Source organism: Zophobas morio, unplaced genomic scaffold, assembly GCF_036711695.1.
Source record: "Zophobas morio isolate AGI-343-1 ecotype UQ-CSIRO unplaced genomic scaffold, CSIRO_AGI_Zmor_V1 ptg000002l, whole genome shotgun sequence".
NCBI classification, from domain to species: domain Eukaryota; kingdom Metazoa; phylum Arthropoda; class Insecta; order Coleoptera; family Tenebrionidae; genus Zophobas; species Zophobas morio.
In genome coordinates this window covers 25747813-25770749 of record NW_026972107.1, presented here as the reverse complement: position 1 = coordinate 25770749, position 22937 = coordinate 25747813, and the positions used below count along the sequence as shown (strand labels likewise).

The 22937-nt window shown below is 34.0% G+C and overlaps 1 protein-coding gene across 1 annotated transcript in view; it reads right to left on the bottom strand.

Moving 5' to 3' along the window:
- The window catches only part of LOC135131593 (growth arrest-specific protein 2-like), a 57468-nt gene that overhangs the window by 4414 nt on the left and 30117 nt on the right, over window positions 1–22937 (bottom strand). Inside the window, exons 4-5 of the mRNA XM_064059407.1 lie at window positions 903–1027; window positions 704–845 (exon numbers count right to left, since the gene is read on the bottom strand). Of these exons, the coding sequence (XP_063915477.1) occupies window positions 704–845; window positions 903–1027 (267 nt within the window). The remainder of the gene's footprint in view (window positions 1–703; window positions 846–902; window positions 1028–22937) is intronic.

Below are 22937 nucleotides of genomic sequence, written 5' to 3'. Positions count from 1 at the left end.
AATTACTAAAATATGTTTCAAAAAAATTTACCATCTTACGTACAATAAAAATTTCAAATTAGTCGTTTTGGTAGGATCAGAGATTACGTCTACATAGAATACAATGGATATGAAAAACCAACTACTAGTTAAAACTTATTGAAAAAGATCGATTTACTCGTTTCTGCCAAAACTAGTTAACTAACTTTTAATTATTATAGAACATCTGCATAGATTTGTGAACAAATCTAAAAATTGTACATACGCACTAAATAAAATACAAAAGAATCAATACTTGTGACTAAAAATTTTTTATAATTCATTTATGGCTTAGTATAAGGAGAATTAACAAAAACTCTTACATTAACATCAATCTCAAAATAATAGAATGTAAGTGTTAAGAAACTTCAAAATCTGTTTGAGAATTGTGGTAGGTACACATTTTATTCTCCGGTAGGTTTATATTTTATCATATCAAGAACGTTTCCGTAACATTCGTCTTTAACGAACTTAAAGATACTACAGAACCCTAAAGACGAGATAAGAGAAGATTATCAGGTGTTGTTTGACGTAAATCAAAATCATGCCATTTTCTGAGTCAAACAGTTTTGTATAGTACAAATATGTTCAGATGAAGTGGTTTGGAAAAATGTATTTACGTTTCGTATCAAAAAGAACGTGAGAATAAATGTTTTTCTCTTCACTTTGCAACTAAAACACTCACCTAAGTCGTCGCTCTCGAACAACAAATTCTCGTGAACCCCTAAAGATCTACAAAACTTAATAAAATTTTCCATGTTGTCCCTCGAGAAAAAACTTCGACGCATCGCTTTCTCAAAACATTTTCCCCTGACAGTCGGAACAGGCTAAAACATAAAAATTGTATCAATATCGCAACACAAATCTTACATTTAATTACTTACACCTTTAGCATGACCCGTATCGATAGCATACTTGGCTTTATCGCAAATCACCTGGGCCAGATGGCACAAGAGAACTCCATTGTCTAGCTCGCTGAGAAAATTATTCCTGTTCACATAATCGATATCTGAAACAATAAAAAATGAATACTAAAAATTTGCACTTAAATTATAGCAAACACATATTTTTAAATCCCGTGAAATGCGAAATTTCAAACATCGATTTCGAAACAATAAGCAATCAAGCATGGTTCCCAACTGATAATCAATTTAGCAATTTTGTTAAAAAGCGATTTCATAAACTGCGAAGAACAGTTTTTCTTACGAAAGAAAGTGAATTATTGGTGCGACAATTCCGATCTAATCCCACTCCACAGTCAATTAAGAGGCGTGATGGTCCTTTATGTTTAAATTTAATTAGGGCTTCATTTCTTGTCTGTGATTGAAGCCCCGTGCTCTATGAGCCGTGAAGGCTTGCGTTCCCAATTCAGGTTTTCCGTTTCGTGGAGGACGAGAGGTTTCAAAGGCAAAAATCGACGTATAAAAATTAAATGTCGACACGATTTGCGATGTGATGATCATATTCAACGGTTGACCGGTCAAAATTGGTCCGATTATTATTCGATGCGTGAACAAATTTACATATTTCCGTCACTTTCCCCGCGGGGTTTCCGGTTCCAAAATTATCTTGATAATAAGCGCCGTGGGCTTAGATTGCACGTCGAACTTCCACCTAGACTACAGAAGTCTCTGATTCATTATAGTATAGAGTCTAAATGATGCAACAGTTTTGTAAATTTACAATTAAAATAAAGCTAAATGAATCTTCCTGGATACTCGCGTCTTACTAGAGGTACAGTTACTATCACATAAATCCCGTACAACCTCACTTTTACGTTGTGTCAAAATCAATAGCATGGATACAAATTCAAATTGTCATCTGTACGTGATTTATGTGATAGTAACTGTACATTTTATGTTGCGATTTTAGATTTGGTGATACTACTGCGAAGAGTAAGTATATTGAAACTGGTAATATTTTAGATGAATTTTTGGCATTTCAACGGCCGTTAAAGTTAGAAAAGATGTTTATGAGTACATATTTACAAACTATTAAGATTTAAGATTTTAGATCATTTTGGTCCTTTATAAATAACAAAATAATTTACTTTCAGCTAAATTTCCACATTAATGTTTACTAGTTTTAGAATTTTTGCAAAAGCTATTCAATTACTATATTATTATTTTTATGCATACTTAGTTTGACTTGCCCATCAATAATTTTGGTATCAAGGCTGGCACTGGAATATTTTTTGTTAATTATTTTGCCACCTTATTACTACAGTGAGGCACTTATTTTTTCAAAGCCGCTTCTGATACCCGAATATATTGACCAATTTTTTAAATAAATGTGTGGTAGATAAAAATCATTACATTTTGGATTCAGTAACACTGTCGGTTACATAACAACAATTCTTTTTTTTAACAATAATAAGTGAACCAATTGTAACTAGAAATATGGTTGAAGTACTTATTTTGTCTCGACTTTAAATGGCAACAGACTTCCCAAGTCATGTTGACAAGCCATTTTTAAACCGTGTCGACAAACCGATAACTTTTGTAAAAACAACAAAGTGAAAAAAACTGCAGCCTCTTTAAAAAAGTTTCCTCATTTCCTGTGAAGCTGGAAGTGCCACCATGAATTTGATGATGGCTTTATAGAAACTTTATTATGCAGATTTTTCATCGTGAAATTGTTGGCTAGATAAATATATCAGTTAATTCTGCATTACTTTTTAAGATAACAACTATATATTAAAACAAAAATTCCTCATAATCTTTGGAAAATCAAATAAACCCTTTTTGAGTTAACCAATAAAATAAATTGATAATTAATTTCCTAATCATCTTGTATAAATGAATCTAAAAATAAATAAATACATATTATTAAAGCGTAAATGTTGTATTTATCTCGTGTTTTATATTTAGACAAACAAGATATCAAACAAGAATTACTTAACAAAATTTTAAAATAACAACAAGATTTTGAAAAGGACAAATAGAGTAAAGACAGAATTGAGTGTACAAGTTAACTAGAGAGCGTACAATAGGTTTTGTAATTTCTAAGTTAAAAATAAATAATTCACATGTAGGGAAACATTTTGTTTTACATATTTTTTAGAAAATTTATGGCAAATTTTGAGATCACATGATTACATTTTTAGTGGAAACACATACTATAGTCGGCGTTTCACGACGCCCACGATATTCCTAAAATAGAACTAAAATTTCATAACAATCAGTCGAGAGGACAAAAAAGAGATGGCGAAAACGGAGCAAATGGATATGGGAGACCTACTTTTCCATATTCTAGGAGCCATGAAACGCCAAAAAGTGAAATTAGTGATCTTATTATATAGCTTCCGCTTATTTTTTTTCCTAATACTCCTTTTAATAGGGAATCTTTATTTAAGTAACGAGTTTATTCGAAACGATTTGCGTTTTATTTAAAAAGTAAAATTTTAAAATAAAATTAAATAAAATTGTGTGAAACTCATTCATGACACGTCTTTGGTGCTCTCCCTCTGTTTATAATTTCTCCAATACAATTTAATGAACAGCAAAAGATGCGCTGTATAGTCCTCTGAATATAACACAGAAGACAATTTGCTTAAAAAGAAAATTTTATACATGACAATACTCCAAAGATGAATTCTCGAAGCTTGTTTTACCTTCACCGTGAGAAAAATTTTATCCCTGTGTGAATCTCACTTACAAACACATTAGATTTCCGGCAATGAAACAAAAACATCCAAGAGTTTCCGTTTCCAATAACGTTACACGGAATTTCCATAATATTGCTTACATTATTCCCCTGAAGCAAAGTAAGAATACTGCAACCACACGAACAATTCAAATATCTCGACACGAAGTTATGAACCCGTCTCTGTGATTTTCTGCAGCTTTTCCTCGACCTTAGCGGAGTTAGAAGAAATCGCGACCTCTGCTCTTGACATCAAGTCGTGTTGATATATTCCAGCATGCGGAACATGGTGCGATGTGCACGTCCGATATCCAAACAAGGATATTGAGGATGGACGGATTAGAAAAGCACCAAAGCAGGGCTGACCCACCTAACGAGCTTTATGCGCTATGAACCAACACAAATCAATTGGTAAGCGTTCCTTTGATGCTGCGGTATCGTGTGTGGAGTGGTGAGTAATTGATGTTTTTATTTACGACCCTCGGCGCAACGACCTTTCGCTAATAAAGAAGTTGCCAAAATGATGGATTGCGCTGTGGCGGCAGTAAAGAACAAGGGAGTAATTTGAAGATTGTAGATCGTGAGTTTACGCGTGATGCGTGCATTTCTTGGGATAAAATGCTCATTGGGATGCTGCACACGATGGCGGTGTAAAATAACAACAGTTTCAATCCGGATGCGCTCGTTGTCACTTATGGGTCAGTGGCTCCTGGCAATTGACTTATTAGTGAATCTTTTCTCGGCGCTGCATCAGTTAAGACGAATGTAGATGAGAGCTATCTCAGGATTGATATTCCACCAGTTTTTTCCTTACACTTTATATATACTGTTTCCAGACTGTTACCCTTAGTAGCTATGTACTATGTGGCCTCAAAATCATATGCATAAGATAAAAATATTTTTCAATGATGTTCCATTTATATACATACGTACAAACTTTTTTGTCAGACATACTCGTACTATACATTTTTGTGTATTTAATTTAAATTCATTATACAAAAAAAATATTCATCTCGTATATAACCTCAATGCTTTATGTTAACTGTGCCTTAAGTTGTAGGGGAGATTTTTTTAATAGTGTTATACGTATTTTGATACGTACGGTGTTACACTAACCGCAGTACTATGTTCCCAAAGTTACCGAAAAATTAGATGAGCCGTTTTTGATTTACTTATTAAAATAAATTGGTTCATTACTTCCTGGGTGTAAGCTAGGGAAGTATAGTGCTCGAGTCCATCGGACGAATGACCACTTTTATGTTTTCTCGACGTTTCATGACCCCTTGAATACGAATAAGTAGTCTCCCGTTTCCGTCCGTCTGTATGTCTGTCTGTCAATTTCTATTAGACATGTAATTTCCGAAACTACTGGACTACTGGATTGTTGTAAAATTTTGTACGTAGATCATGTAGATGGTAAAACGCTAACCAAAATTTGGTTAATCATCCTCACCGACAATTTGATGACGTCATTTCAAAGACTTCTATTCTAAAATATTTAAATGTTATACAGTATTATACTCGTGTACTTGTGGTGTTCGAATCCGCTTTGAGTTTTTTCCGAAACGTCCAAATGTTCAAAAAAAAAATACAGTATAGTACCAATTTACCATTAACGTTTAATATTTCAACCATGGCTCAGTGAGTAAGAACTCGAAACGCGGATCGGGGGTCCCACGTTCGATGCCAAACTTGACCGTTTGGTTTTTTTTTTCTCTTTTTCTCTCGGACTATCTATATCTATGATGTTATAACAATTTTTTATTGACCGAATTAAAAACGAGTCACCTCATTTTCTCAAAAAGGTGAGAATACGCACGTCTTTATTTAATAAGAATTATAATAATAACAATAATATTCAGAACATTCTGTCGACTGTGGCTTAATGAATAATTTTAGGTCCTGTTTTGAGGTGACAAACTCATTCAAATCAAACAAATTTCTAGGTGACATTCTTACGATGTATAAATAAGCGCTTGAAATTAAAGCTTGTTATTACTGCTGAGAGGCCATTTTTTCTCGTTGGTTATCAGCTTTAAATATATTTTACATTGTTCGAACTTGTGCAGTCTGCATAATCTTTTGCAATTTGCGCCCCCACGGCGCAGGGGCTGCGGAAGTGTTATTTATGCCCCTGGTTTTGACTTTATAAAAGTTATCAGAAAACAAATATTGCAAAATCTAATTTTATAATTTCAGTCGAAATAAACTTCTACCAATTTTTTTATAATAATTGAGATATTTTGTAAAAACAATTGTATTTCAAGTGAAAATTACTCGCAAGCAAATCCGTAATTACAAAATAAGTGCCTAGGCTCAAAAACCAGTTTTATCCAAATATTAATGACGTACAATTTTAGCGTCTGAAAAAAAAGTCACCACACGAAAATTTCCACAACTTTTCATTAAAAGAGTTAACTTAATTAATAAATAATTATTATGACTACTACTTCTTAAAATCTGCGTATTTATTTAACTAGGACTTATATGCAGAATTTAACGTTTATGTTAGCACGTTAATTAAGGTTATGTTAATCTCTGTTATCAGATTACATATAATTATTTAGTTCATCTCAAATATTTCAAATGAATGTTGCGAAATCATATTTGCAGAAGTGACACAAATGAATAGCAAAAATTGATTTCTGGAATTTAGTCCAGTAATTATACAGATAACGACTGGAATTAACATTTTTTTTCCTGTAATTGAAAACAAGCAAGTTTAACAAAAATACCTCAAACACATACTCGTAACGATCACTTTTACATTTGTAATTAAAAATTTCACTTATGACATGCCCAAATGTACTTACAGACGCCAGTGACTGACACTGAAATAATTATAGTGAATTTGGTTTTGGAAGTGAATTTTTGATAAAAAGTATGAATGACACGCAATAAAAATTTTATTAAAAATGAAAAAATATTGGGTTTTGTCATACATACAAGTCTACACAACACCGTCAGAAAGACTTCGAATACACGATTTTTTTTTACAATTCTTTAGAAAATGTAAGACTGAGGAAAAACCATATTTTTACTATGATACGATACGCATAGGAAAACAAAAAAATTTGAATTGATCGTTCTAATTCAACATCAAAAAACGGTTGTAGAGGAGGACACGACAATTCTATATGAAAAAAATATTAATGATACAAAAAGGACTACAATGATAGCATAATTGGCGACATCTTAAAAAAATGCGGTTTACAGAAAAATCAACCCAAATTAATTCACAATAATGCTATCAAAATGGATTACGGTAGCCATCATCCACGAATAAATCAAGCATTAATAGTGAAATTCCAACTTCTTTGCTTGAAAATTATATAAACTAAAAAAAGTACCTGAAAAGTCAATTGCAAAGTAATTCCAAAAACAATGTGTTGATCTTTTTAAATTTTATTGTATATTCGATTCCAATACAGATGATATGGAATGGAAGCATCAGCTATTCTACGTCATACTACTAATCCAAAATTTTCAAAATAAATACTTGGTGATGCAGAAGAACTAACAAACAATTATTATCACGATGTTATAACTCTGACAAAGCCAATAAAAAGCTGTTCCTAGAATGTAGTTTTTTTCAAGTAGCATTTCTACTAGTCATTTTTTGTACGACATGGATAAAATGTTCACATATTGTTTGTTTATTTTTAGTGTTTAAGAATGTCCGTTATTAGATCTTATTTATAATTTGTTATAATTAATAAAAAAAATCATTAGTCATGAAAATATGTATTAACCTTATAAGAATTTATAATGTCATCTATTACACGTTGAGAAACATAATAAAACTCTAGAAAATTAAACATCAGCCCATGAATGTACCGAAGGAATAAATTTTGCACTCACACACCTTTTTTACATTATGAAATTGTGAAGCCATGTTGCATTTTAACAATGAGGTGTGACTGCCTCCTGGGGTTGCATGCCTTCAAGGGTGTGGCATTTGTCTCATCCTATGGTATAGCAATGATTTCTACATCCTGTCTGCCATGTCAAGAAACTGTTAAACCTTTTGACGAGTGTTTTTCTAGCCCATTAATAGCAATTGCACTGATTTGAATGCCGTGTTTGCAGTCAAATGCATTACTTGTCGCCATAATTGAATTGAATTTAATTCGATCAACTGTAGGGGTCAAAGATCCCAATTAATGGTCTAAATTGAAGTCGGCGACTAATTTCTTCAGACTAGTGGACAGAAGTATGCCCTCATTTCTAGATAAGGGTCAACATTGTTAAACGGTTCACGTGTTGTGTATTTCATGGTGTCAAAAAAACGCGGATCACGTTTTCCGGCAATGGCGGTAATGAAAACGGCTGCGCCTTCAGCTCCGGAGAAACCATTAACTTCTATATATTATACAAGATTGATTGCGATCCTTAATTGTGCGGTAGCCTATTCATGGAAAGTGGCGGTGTTCCGGTATAATACAAACGGAAAAACAACCGGAACAAATTCGCGAGACAGCTAAATCGCTAAACGATCCAACAGCGGCAACGCAAAATGTATATTGTATTTACAGTGGCGGCACACAAGGGCCGGGGTGAGCCGCAGTTCACTTCATCAGGTGATTGACCTATCTTGAAGCAACTGTAAAATTTATCTGAAACTTTAGAAGTGAACAGTATTGCATAATTTTCAACATACCCCCAGTTTCTTTGCAAGAATGACTTTTGTACAATACTTTCACAATAATCTTGAAGTACCTACACTAAAATTTCACAATGATCAGTATTCTGCGAGCTGTAAATCGTCAAGAAAGTATGAAATTAAACATTCTTCGAAAAAAATATTTCCTTAGCTTAAGCACAAAAGAAAAACGTGGTCACATATTAGCCCTCCTACTCTCAAAGTTGACCGCCGCCACTGTCTGTCTTTTTCCTTCTTCTTTCGCACGCCAGACGACACACAAATCAATCCTTTATTGCAGTTCCCATCATGATGATGGTGGTAATAACTAATAATATTGAAAATTGTGGGTGGTATGTCCATTGAAATGCCATGACAAATTGATGGAAAGCTGAGAAAACCGAACATTGCGTGGGATCGTTATCGCATTGTTGAGGTATCTTTAATAACACTTTTTGCTGAAATTTATGGCGAAATTTACATATTTTATGCGATGTTGCACGGCTCTGTGATGAGTATGAACAGACAATATTGTCCTTAACCGGACTTCGTGGGCTGATTCTGAGGCACAACAACTCATCCAACCTTTTAAAAAATTTACACGTGTTTTTGCTCACCTGTACGACATTTAGGTAGCCATTTACTGTTTAAAACAAGAGTTGTTGCAGAATGGGGACACCAAATCAAAAAGTGACAGTCGGACAACAGATTGCAAGAATTACATTTCAGGCTCTAAAAAGGCGGAAGGTCAGAGGTGATGCTAGATATAAAGATAGGCTAGATAGGATTTATGTGTGTGCCTTGTTGGTAACATTATACCTACGTATATTACAAAAAAATCGTTAGTCTGTTGATTTACAGCGGGATATACTAAAGATATATGTCTGTTAGAGTACTGGATGATACATACATGATACGACTCCTTTTAAACTTATGACAAGCAAAACCTTCAGAAAGTTTAGAACCGTTAACTTTATTACATGATACCAATGGATGTACAATATTAACTAGTTAATTTACTTGCGAATACATGCAAATATGTGTGTTGCTCCATGGAAAGTACCTCGTCTATTGATAAAACTAATAAACAAAAATTACAGCCTCATAATTTCACTTTCTAAGTTTTCGTTGTTTTTATAATTAATATTATACATGCGATGAAGTCAAAAGAGAATTCATCAACGCATTTAATTTTCTTATTTAATAATTTAATATTTTTAATACCGTCAAAAAGGAAACACTCAGTTAAATCCAAAAATTGGCGCTTTAATTGTAACTATAACATTGTGCCGGTCTGAAGCGTAAGTCCGCTTCTATTTAAATTATATGTTAGTATACTCAGTTAGTATATTCTACGTTAACGAAGATTCTATGAACACTGTTATAATTAGCTACATTTTTTTAAAAATTAAGACTACATACTAACTGAAGTTATACCAGATTACATGTTCGAATTACAAAGATTAACCGACTTCAAGTGTCGATTTAGTAACAATGTATTCTTTCCCTCAAAACACTAATTTAACATCGATTCAGAATGTATATCATTCAGTTTAATCATTAGATTGCATTGACGATACAAAGTTTTTTTTACCGTATTCGTTAATATTTTTAATAAACAAATTTTTTTTGTACAAAAAGTCAAAAGAAAGGCAGTCGATCAATTTTTAGAAATCCATGATCAAATATATTAATAGGAGAAGTAGACAACTCTTCCAAATCATATAACTATAGTGCAACAACTTAAACTTTAAATTACACGTTTGAAATCTGGTTATAACCAAAATAAATTTATAGAATATAATAGATGCACGCACGAAACAAACGTTTTTCAACTTAATGCGCAGTTTTTCCAACAACATATTAAGAAACCACAATCGGTAAACAAGTTTTTTTCATAGATGTGTTTTCTATGCGTCAGTATTTTCCTAGAATGACGGAAATAAATATATTTAAAATGCTAGAATTTCTATAGGTTTTAAAACTCAAAAAGTGTAAAGTAATAATAAGTTAGAACTGGATGTATTCGAAAAAAATTGCAGTGCAGTTTGTTAAATTACCGCTGACTCCCATTTCGGTCCGCTAGCAAAGTTGGCAAGTCTTAATTTTTGGTCAACAGACGACTCACTTTTAAATAAATGAAAAAAATTGGGATAAGGAGTTCAGATTAGTGATGTGCTGATGTACTTAACTGCTTATGTTGTTGAGGAGATATCCTGCCTTCCCGCGCAAAGATTTTAGGAAGTTAGAAATGTATGGAAAGATGAAAGTATTACCTACGAGTCTTTGAACCTTCTATTTGGAAGGAAAAATGAGTAACAAGTTTTGACTAAAATTTATTTGCCACTTCAACCACAAAAGGTTTGGCAAAAATCTTAAAAGTCTAAATATGAAAGTGTTTTAGGTTTAGCGGCGCAAGCTAAGAACACATACTCAGTAAGTTTAATAACAAAATAGCATTTAAGAAAAAAACAAATTCAAATATTATACTCAAAAAAATATAAAAAATCAGGACGTACATACTCATCTAGGAATTACAACAATTGAAAAGTCGGTCTTGTGGAACATATTTTGGAGCAAATTTTTAGATGCCTTGTTAGAGTTTCTAGAAATACGTAGTAAATACAATCATCTAGTAATAATTATTATTATTGTTATTAAAAGAACCTTTTTAATTGTAACTGAAAATTTTTTGAAAAACTTAATTCGTCTACAATTATTTAAACAGAACTTCCACCACTCTTGGAGTATAATTAGTGGAACAAGTCCAGATTTTTAGATAAATTATAAAATTTAACTCTGGACATTTTAGTTTCTTGGCATAATCCCTATAATACGTTAAGATAAAAACTACCATTGGATTATTAAAGTACCGGTAAACGACATATTTATATTGTACTGGATGTTACAAATCGGCAACGTTTTCTCAAAAAATTTTGTTTATGACGTCATCAGATTATTGGGGGGGGGGGGGTCAAATACACCACTATTGATGCGTAAACTGTAACATTAATAACACTAATAATAGTACTGTGCTTCTACAGTTTCGGAAAAATGAAATAAACCGTTTTTATTTAACATAAATGGTTTCTTTAATCCATTTTTCTGAAATATTTGATTAAACAATTCTAAATGAATAGATAAATTCTGGTTAGCCAGGTACCATATCTACGTGTGCAAAATTTCAGGTCATTCGATTGTGTACTTTCTAAGATGAATTGTAAAATTTTGTAGTAACATTGTTTTTTTTTTTAGATCTACATGCATTAAGGTTCAGAATATGGTAAACTGACAGGTAAATCACGTATATATTATTTTTCAAAATTTAAGCAAATTTCAAGGTCGACAACTTACCAGTGTAGTTAGCGGAGATCACAACCCTCGCAAAACTGTAGGGTCGCGGACGTTACAGTAAACAACACGTTTTGTTGTACATCTGTGTTGTACTCGTCTATGATATTGTAAACAAAAGAAAATGTAACTAAATAGTATGTTATATAACAGAAAACACAGAATTTACATTGCTTTCACTCTCATGTTTCAACACTGCTGCTGTACATAGCAAGGACTTTAGAGCCGTTTGCATTGAGGGCTTAATGCTGATTGTTGTTGACATTAAATGCCAAATGAAAAAGTGACAAGCTGACAAGTTATTAGAAAAACATTCTGATTCAGAATCAGAATCAGAATCGAGAGAAATTATGATTGGGGGGCATGTCTTCATATGGTGCATTACCCCATTAAACGCTTCCAATCATCCCTGATCAGCCGTTCACAATGTCTAATAATATTTTGCCATTTGTCTGCACCTACTGTAGCAAGAGCCTCCCGCCTTAAGGACTGTACATACAACACCAATAGCGCCACCGTGTTCCCGAATATGTTTATTGTAAGATAGTTTACACTGTCCCCCACGCCAGTTCAATTGGAAAATACTGACAGTGGTAGGAGTATTGAAAAATAGGTGGATAATTCCTCTTGCTCTCGTCACTGCCATAGCATTTACCCTAGACATATTTATAAATCTGTTCTTTTAGGACCTCTGCTGGGTGCTTTTAAGTTGTTCTTCTAACTTCTCCACTCAGTAAGAACATAATTTATCATAAATATTGCGATAGAACGCGCTCATAGAAACGATTCAAATTTATGCGATTCTTGACGTCTCAACTGACAGATCAGTCACTATTGCATTGTCGATAAAGTAAAATAAGGAGGTGTAAAAAAATACTAAACTACACAGTTAAGAGTAAATTTTTGGGTTTTGCGTGTCCTTGACCTTCGCGCCCATTTTGAAAAATAATATAGAAGCATATTATTTCGTACATTTGACTTAGCAAAATTTTGAGATGACATCATCAACTTTTTGCAGGGCATGATTAGACCAATTTTGGTAAGCGTTTTACCATCTGTACGATATTCTTAAAAAAAATGAATACAGTAAAGCATTTGAATGTGTAGTAGACTAACTGTTACAAAGCACAGTACTTATTAGAAATTCCAATGAGAAAGTTGTAATGTATTAAAAATTATCACAAAGGAAGGCATTTCTAATGAATGACAATGACGAATTTTTTCCGAAATGGGTAAAAATTAGAAAAAAGCTTAGATTTGACATTAGAACAAATTAAATTCAACATTACTTAATGCGAAGACAGCATCGCCTTAATGTTCTACCCTCGATTTGTCACATTTCTGTCTAGTTTTTAAAGATAATATTATACAAATTCATTAATAAGTGTGTTGTGTCGACTTCTTACGACACTTACATAATATTAGCTTTTGGAAGATTGTAGTTTCAGATCTCCCGCAGTAGCCCATCTGTTCCACAACCGCACAAATACAACAACTTTTCCTCGTCGAGATAAAATCGCCCATTACAACAAAAATAAAAGCTTCATTTTCTATTGTCTCCGACTGTCGGCGTCCATGTAGGGATGTTCAGACATGCAATATACCAGTGGCCGAATAAAATGGGCACGCACGTACAAGGAGTGGATGTGCGGTGCAGCACGCATCATGCATGGGCAATGTCGTAGAGTGACGGCGGCCGTACAAACGCTTCCTTCTGTTCTAGCATACCGTTTTTAAAAGACTCGCCCCGTATACAATGAATATTAATGTCGGTCTATGTGATTGCGACCAAGACTGACACAGCCCTCTTTCTTCCACGGAAAGCCGATCAACAGTTATGAATGTCCAAGAGAGCACCGCTCCTCGTCACTTGCTGGAAAATTCTTGCACAACATGCATCCGGGATGCAAATGAACATTGACACGTTGAGAATTGTTTAGTCGGGTGTTGCGAATTAACAAACGCCGTGGAAAAAGGAACAAGTGGGGGCAAGGAAAGACCATAATTTGCAATTTCTTTGAAAGTGAGAGCAAGGTAACAGTAAAGGGTAGGGCATATGTTTGATGTCTTTCTTTAACCTGTTGAAGAGGGTGGCATTGACGCAAAAAGCTCTTTGACATGATTCAGGAGTCTGTTAAACGGTTTACTTTTCAATCCATATGTGTCATGTTGATAATATTATGGTGGCTACGAGCAAATCTGGTGATCTAGGAAGCCTCAGGTGTGACTAGGGAGATAAAAAAAAGTGTAAGGCGAACAAAGTAAAACATTAAAAATGATCTCATGGTTACGAAAGACTGATTAAAATTTAGTTTTATTTCATTTATTTTTCTGAAACATATATAATTATGCTTTATAGATTTTAAGTTAGCACGTTCGCTTGGTAAATGAAATGCACAGAAAAAATAAATTCATATTGATGTTGCAAATATTAAAATTAAGGGCCGAGGGAAATTCGCTTTTAACAATTTATTAATGCACTTATTTTTTGATGGGATTGTATTTTTTTGCAAAGGGTTTTGTTTTTTAATACATACATTGATCTAAATTTTAACCAAACAGTTGAATTTCTGATTTTTTTACAGAACCCTGCAACAAAATTTTAAAATCAAATTATCATATTTGGTTTGAAAAATCCGTTTTAACAATAATCGCAAGTTTGCTGCTGTGTAAACTGACTACCGTTGAAAGAAAGAGTTGTCGTTCGTCTACCATGTTTCCGTTATTACAATTGTTTCGAACACTGTTGAAAATAATTCGAATTTGCTCGGAAATAATGGTGGGTAACTTGCAATAAATTTATTTTTACTATACTGAGGAAGTAATATTTGCAAATGCAATTAAAAATTGCCACTCCCAGGTAAATAAATCATCTTCAAATCGTCTTCGTTTCTAGTGACAAGTGCAAAATTTTTAGCAATGTTTTTTTTTGTTCTTGGTTGTACAATTAGAATTTTTTTGCAAAAATGTACATGCACACGTTTATAAATAGTGGTGGATTATTAAATTATTGGTACAAAAGGATATTATTTTGCACATTGTAGGTAAGCAGAGAAAAATGTTGTGCCTCGGTGGGAGCCGATCTCACGTCTGTATGCTTTCCGGGCAAGTATCTTAACCACTGAACTACGAGGCCACTTATCTTTCTCTGCTTACCGACGTGTTATTGTGCCGCCACAGTACTGCCCCGCCCCCAGTGACACAGGGCGCGGTCGTGCTGGGGTGCGAAGGAAATAGATGCTGGCGTCGCCCTGCTACTCTTACGTTCGTTGTTCGAACCCTGGCGATGCTGCGGACCCCGAACACAGCGGGCACAGGGCGGTAGCAGAAGGATGTTGTGTGTGCGTGTGTGCGTGCTGCCTGTCGGTGGTCACCAATATAGGTAAGCAGAGAAAAATGTTGTGCCTCGGTGGGAGCCGAACCCACGTCTCTATGCTTTCCGGGCAAGTATCTTAACCACTGGACTACTTGGCCACTTATCTTTCTCTGCTTACCGACGTGTTATTGTGCCGCCACAACATTTTAAATAGAATTAATTTAACAAAATTTGGTCAGTGTTTTACCATTTTTTCAGAATACATTTAAAAATTCTCAAAAATCAGTCCAGGAGTTTTGAAGATTATCTGCCTAATAAAATTGCCAACAGATGACAGACTACAAATAAACGGAAACGGTAGAAACATGAAATCAGTTATTCGTCAAATGAATCCTATTACAATATTTCCTAGCTTACACTCACTTACTTTCTAGAGTAACAAGACTTGGGGACTTGTGAAAAGGTCGCCTAGTGAACCGGTTGAAGATATTAATATTTAATATGGAAAAACTATATATGGATAATATGGTTTCACTTTTAACCATTTTATCTTCTCATAACACATAACGAAAATTAACTTTTCGTTGAGGACTATGTAGTTCTTTTCGTGTATGCTGTCAGTACACGATTAGACTCTATAGCAACTCTGTACTAACTTGTTTTAGAGAAAGCAAATAACTTGTCTGATTGGAATGAAGTTCAAATAAACAAATTCGCGAATATATACCACTTACAACATGCATCGTTTGTGTGTTCCACTAAAAGTGATCCAAATTTCCACATTCCACGAAAAAGTTGTCAAAGGACGTTTGACATCGACGACATGTCTTTACAATAAAAATCTCATCCGTTCGAAGTACCGGTTTACCATCAGTCCAGTTAGACGGAATCGTCGAGGAAAAACTAACGTGAACCATGCAAACCTATTGACCCAGTCCTGTCGCCAGACATCGCAAATTAGCACAACCACGTACCGAAGTCATTACAGCATAGTTTGGTTTTATTTTACAAAATCGACCATCACGATTTCTTACCCCTAAGGTCGAATTTCTCAATCTCGAGTGCTGCAGAAATGAAACTGTCAGTTTAATAAATATCACCACGGGCAAATCATTTTTAAAGCGACGGTTCGTTCCTAATAGAATGAATCGATAAAAATTAAAGACAATAGGATTTATTCCTTCTTTCTCTCGACTTTCTCTTGACTAAACTAAATACAGTTTTAATAGCTTGTTGCCTTATACGAGTTAAAATTAAACCGAACCGCACACGTTGCAAATGTTAAGGTTTTATTATTTCCAGCTGCTGAGCCCATTATGCTCGCTAAACAAGGAATTCGTTATTACGTTGTGTACGATAATGAAGTAATGAATTATCGGCTGTGAAGCTTCTTGAGTTAAACTAATTGCATCTGAAAATAAAAGGCTTACAATTTTTACGATTCAAATGGCGGATGCGCTGGGTCTGTTCATTCGAGGCAACTGAATAAATTAATGAGACATCCAACGCTAGAGCTTCAACATGCAAGTAGTTTAATTACGTATTTATTTAGTAAACTTGTATAGATCTATTCAAAACCTTCACAAATCTGTTGAAAACGTCTGCAGTAAAATTTGAATCAGTCATTAGAATGCTAAATGGCAAGCTATACGGAAGTTATTAAATACCCATTTGGACCGTAAGCTACAAATTTGGAATTAAGTTGGAAAATCCGTCCGAACAATGCAGACAGAAATGAACGCAAATTCTGTAGAGTCTGCGATATCTTTCTATATTTAACTGAAAGGCAGAAAGAAATTGTACCTTCCGCAAAAGTGGTGCAGGTCTTAAGAAATACGTCTATTAAAACAATATAACTAATCATCACAATCTCTTAATATCTGTATTTAAGTATAATTATGTGATGAGAAACTCTTATTATAACGACTATAATAATACCACTGGTAATATAAGTGCACTTATCGGCTATTTCACATATCCACGATCTTGGTGTAAATGATATGAGGAATGCAGCTCCTTCCTCAGTTCACTGTAAATATAAGGATTCCGTCTCGCAATAACCTGAATAAGCAATCGATCAAAAGAAGTCATCCATTTAATGGTCGAGCAATTTTTTCGTTGCAAAATGGATTAATCTATCATTTCAGTATCTGATTACATGCATGCGAGGATTGCTGTCTGCGGAAATGGTCGCATTACAATCATGTTGACTTACCGAGGAACAAGAACAAATCTAACTGGCATGTTCCAAGTTTGGATGCAATTTAAAGTCTTCTAGTTTGATCGAGAGTAGAGTTGACAAGTCGCATAAATTCTTCTAGTTCGCGTGACTCTTCCACGATTATGTGCATAACTACATAGTATCGCTTTTACATCGACCAAACTTGTTATAAATATACTTACTTTTAACGTCACATTCCAGAAATACGAGATTTATTATCAATTCCATTGTGATTGGTAATAAATCTATGATCTGAAGGAATGTTGATAATACATCAGAAGAGATAAAACACATGTATCAAAGGATCAACGAAGAGGTCCCGATCTATTAAGTAAGTAGTAATACGAGTAGTAAGCACAGTAGATTACATTTTCTAAAATGACAACTTTTTGGTGGGGATAAACAGATTCATTTTGATTTGTGCACAACTCAAATTTATTACACCGAAAATTGCGTGTTATATTTTGTCAAATTTGAACGTCTTCGACCGTAGAATAAGAAAAACATTTAACAAGTTCAATTATTCTATTTTGGTACATTATAATGACTTAACGGCTTTTCGTCAACACACGAAGATTTTATTACTTGTAATAAAATTTAATCGACCCTATAAATGTCTGGTTGTCGTGTACTATGTAAACTTGTGTTAGCGATACGATACTAAGACGCAGTGGCGTCTGTTGCATAATATCATAAATCGTGCTGTAACGAAATAAGTATCTCTATTACTAATCGGGTGAGAATTTGTTATCACTGGATGCAATCCTATCTTAAATTTAATGTAGTAATCAGAGAACAATGAAATCTGCGCGTTTGTTTACATGTGGTGTTTAATTAAAAATCTGGTCAAGAGTGTCATGTCACCAGCTTTTGTTGTTTTTTTTTTAAGCTGTTATCAGTTTGTCTCATCGACGGTTGCGAATTAATAACCTTTAAATTGAGTTGACATCGACACGACAGCTATCTACGACATGTGAAATAAAAAAATAAAATTGGAGGCAGCCCTCTGGACGATCAACTCCGGTCCAAGGTCATTTCTCGTTCCACTGATACATACAACCTAGAGTGTCTTAATTCCTCACCTTAAGTCCGGTCCAAACTGATAAGAGCACCTTGTAAACTTCACATAAATTTTAACTGTCGCTTTTTAAATTTTAATTTTAAAATCTATGCAAATAGAAACAAACGTGAATCTAAATAAGTCAGAAAATACATTTGTAATACTAATAAGAATAAGTAAAGAAGTTAAACCAATGGCAGAATTTTATTTCGCAAAAAGTTTTGCAATACTTATTATTTAAACCGCATTTCTAGATACGAGTTTGTAAAATGTGTATACGTATAAATATAACACTGTTATGTTATAGTTTATAACAAATTGTTTAACTCCATGAATGCCAATATTATTTCAATAAACAATTATTAAAATAATTTTTAAGGTACTTCGTTTTCTAATCCAAAATAAATTAAATGAATAATAAGAATAGTGTCGGAGTAGTAAACGTCCAACCTGGACCACAGTTGAGGTTCTCCAAGCGCTCTTGACCAGTACTCGTTATCTCTTCGAGGTAAATCAGGGAGGCAGTACCTAGATATTTGATATATCAACAAATCAGGCGCGGATCCAGGGGGGGGGGCAATGGGTGCAATTGTCCCCCCCTGACACACGACCGAGGTACTTTATTTTGACCAATTTCAAAATTTTGAAATCATATTTCATTTTGTAAATACAGTACAACCTCTATAATCCGAACTCACGATTGTCTCAACATCCAGTAATCCGAACAGAGGCTATTTGAAGTCGATGCCTGTTTAATCCGAACAAAAATTCTGCAATCCGAACTGAACTTGAAAACATGCATCTATTTCCAAAAATGACGCAAGATCTTTCTGCATATGTTGTATGGAATATTTTGAAATTTTTAAAAATTGCGATATTTCAAAGCACTAAATTAATTAACTAATTCTGGAGAAACGGATGAAGTTATCGGAGACCCGAAATCTACAAGAGAAAGTATTTGGTTAAATTTCGAAAATCGTCGAAAATGGGTCGAAATTTGCATGAGAAAAATTTCATATTTGAAAAATTTTCCTAAAAATTCTGTAAAAATTCAGGGATATATATCCCGACGTGCTGATTCCAAAAATATACCATGTTTATTGTAACGGAGCAATATTTTCGGAAAATTCGCTGTGAAATTCGAATTTTTCGAATTTTTTAAAAATTGCGATATTTCAACTGGACCATTCTGGAAAAATGGTTTAAGTTATCGAAGAAATGAAGCCAGAAGTGACTTCTGAGGTCCAAAATCTACAAGAAAATATATTTAGTTAAATTTCGAAAATCGTCGAGAATGGCTCGAAATTTGCATAATGGAGGTAATACGAATACATAATGGAAAATTTCATTTTTGAAAAATTCATCTAAAAATTCTGAAAAATTTCAGGGTATAGATCCCGGGGTGTTTATTCCAAAAAGATAGCGTGTTTATGGTCACGGAGTAATATTTTTTTAGAATGTATCTATTATCCATTGTTGCTTAAGAATTCTTTAATTTTTGTTTAATAAAATTTAGGTTTATTTCTTGAAGTTTGTTTTCAGAGTGTATGAAGTTGTTATTCAATTCCCTTTCAGATTTTTGCGAAAATTGCTGATCCGAACAAATCGTTAATCCGAACACACCTTTTTCCCAATTAGGAATTAGGATTATAGAGGTTCTACTGTACACTATACGTGTAATGAAAAGAACCAAATGTCACCCATGTTATGTGAAAAAGAGTATACTAGCTAAAATTTTATAATTTTTTTGTTTAGACCGAATTTCTGGTAAATAGGTAAAATCACACAAAAATTGCCCCCCCCCCCCCCCCCCCCCCCGAACGAAATCCTGTATCCACGCCTGCAACAAATAATACATAATGGTTCAACAAAAGTCGTTGTTAATAAAATCAAGAGCAACAATAAGATTCACGAATTATTGACATTCACGGTGTTAAAAAGAACTAATTAATATTCATATATGAAGTGTGTTTGCCAAAGCATTAAGCAAATTTGATAAATCCAACAATTTTACATGTAGTATACAGAATATTAAAAGCAGCTTTTGAAAAACTGTAAATGAGATTGTCAAATTTATGACACCTTTGCATTTTTGTCCATCAGATATTATTTGAAAATACAGTTTTCACTGTATTTCTATTTCCGAATCGTAATCCATACGTTCACTAATACAGTTGATGAGTCCAGCAACGGCATAATGGCATATGTCGACTTTTACTTGACGAATAGACGCCAAATGTATTACATACATCTGTTGAAAAGTATGGATATCTTCTTAAGGCTGTTGTTCCTCTAAGGAAAATTGAGTAAACGTTAAAATGATGAGTGACAGTGTTGACGAAATAACTACCTGCTGCTTTATTTTACATCATATCTCAAGTGTGTTTAATGATTTTAAAACAAAAAGAACAACTGTGTCAACGAATAATGGAGCTTATTAAATGCAAATTTATGACACAATCCCCAACTTAGATAGTGGTTCTCTGTTGTGTTTGGCTGGCACGCTTCTCCTAATTAGGACCGATTTATCTTTAGCGTTATTAGTTTAAAGTGCTCTTTGTTCGCAAACGAGAAGCTTGAAAAAGTCAAAATCATAAAACCACTATATACTTTGCTGCACTATAGCAAAAATTTTATTAAGAAAAATTTACATGTAACACATACGGACAGCGTAATTCTCTTTATCTATACTTCTACTCCTATCTTTATTTTAACTTATAGTGATTATCATAAATTTCGCAGAATCAAATTTTCTAAATTATCTAACAAACTGGATTTGATTGGTTGTACTTCAGGGGCGAGGAAAGCCATGTCTAAATAACTTTAGACCCGTTGTTACGAACTATACAATAAACAGACTAAATATATTAGTAAAATGTCAAAAATAACAATTTGGTGACGTTTTTATGAAACTATTAAATGTCCAGTGTGATTGAAAATAAAATCGATTAGCACTGGCATTGCTTGGCCATTAATTTGAGTGATACAACTGCCCTCAATTTGAGTTAAATCACTGCCAACATAACCTTCAATCACTTTTAATCAATCACTGGGTGTTCACAAACTACGCAACAAGATGGACGAGGGACTGGTCTTACACCTTTAATTTATAACACTGACAGATCAGTGAATGCTGTAATATGTCAGTCGGGCAGTACAGTTAAATGCAAAATTGAAAGAACGACTCTTATGATGGAAATTTGCAATTCTTAGCTGTCTAAAACTGACTTGCTGAAGTTACCATCACGTTTCGTCCCTTAACGTTATCACGACTATTTTGTCATGTTGTTTCAAAATTAACCCTTGTCTTTGTTACAACTATTGAAATGGGTTGATCAAATTTTGACAAATTAAATTATTAATGTCACTCATGTTAGTTAGGGGGTGCTTTAATTTGAATGGTAGTTCTCTCAATATTGCACCTATACAGTTGGTCTCATAGCCAACTCTAATTCATTTTATTTTCAATCGCATGGTATTAAATAAATACAAATACACTTCCTGAACCACAACAATAGGAAAAATACACACTATACAACTAGTGCCACCCACGATCTTTGCAACCAACTAAAAACGAAAATTGAAAAGTACCACATTTTTCAAGATTCGTTAGGAATGTACCTACAGGTTATCGAAAAGTATGATTGCCCACTCCTCGAATTCCTCAAAATCATTGCAACCATTTCCCCGTGAACGAATCACGAAGAGTAAATGTCGACGCCTATGCGACCTACCGTAAAAAAATTCCCATTCGTGTCGTAATTTGCTCCACAATCCCGCGCACGTCTGAGTACCGCAAACAATGCCGCTCGCTAGTGTGAGCCTGTCTTTATTTTTACAAAATGTGCACAGGTCGGAGGTCTCCTTGTAAAACAATACCCCTCGTTCCGCCGCCCCGTCGCACGGATTCTCAAGTACTGCAGCTATCCTGACACCATCCAGACGAAGATCATGTTACACGCCTCCTCTGGAAAATGTCACTCCGCTTGTTCATTAATTCCCGGCAAGTTGGCAGGCTAACAGTGAAAGCTTGTTATTTGGGGTTCCAAACGAGTTTTACCAATTAAGTAATTGGTTTTGGAGCTTTGCTGCAGCGCGACTGTTTGGCTTTTCGAATTCTATGTATCATTGCATGAATGTATCAATCCTGAAGGTTAGAGTTACTGAGTTTGTGATTATGAAGGTGCAGACAATGGCCAACACACCCTTCGTTACTCAGGAAGTGGAGCAGTGCTCATTTCCGTTGGCACTTTGTGTGTAGAGGCATGTGCATATGATTAATAGCCGACGAGCGATGAAAATATGTTTGGGAATAAATTCGAGATGGAAGCATATGCATTGTGTGTTGTAGTTTGAACGAGAAATTTGTAACACTAGACCCGAACAGAAAGTTAGACAAGTTACATCAATCAAATCTTAACTGAAACTTAGTTTCTATAGTAGTTATCAATCATTATTTCAGAAGATTTTTGGTTTAGAGCATAACTTACATTTTAAGAGGGAAAAAGTTTTTCTAATTTAACCATCATTATCATTATTGGTAAAACAGTCAAATAATTCACTGTTAATCTAACTATTTAAAATTTTACAGGGATAAAATCTCTAGTACCTAATAATAAAACACTAACCAAAAATTATCTGTTCGCCCCTACCATCAATTTGATGACGTTATATAAAATTTTGC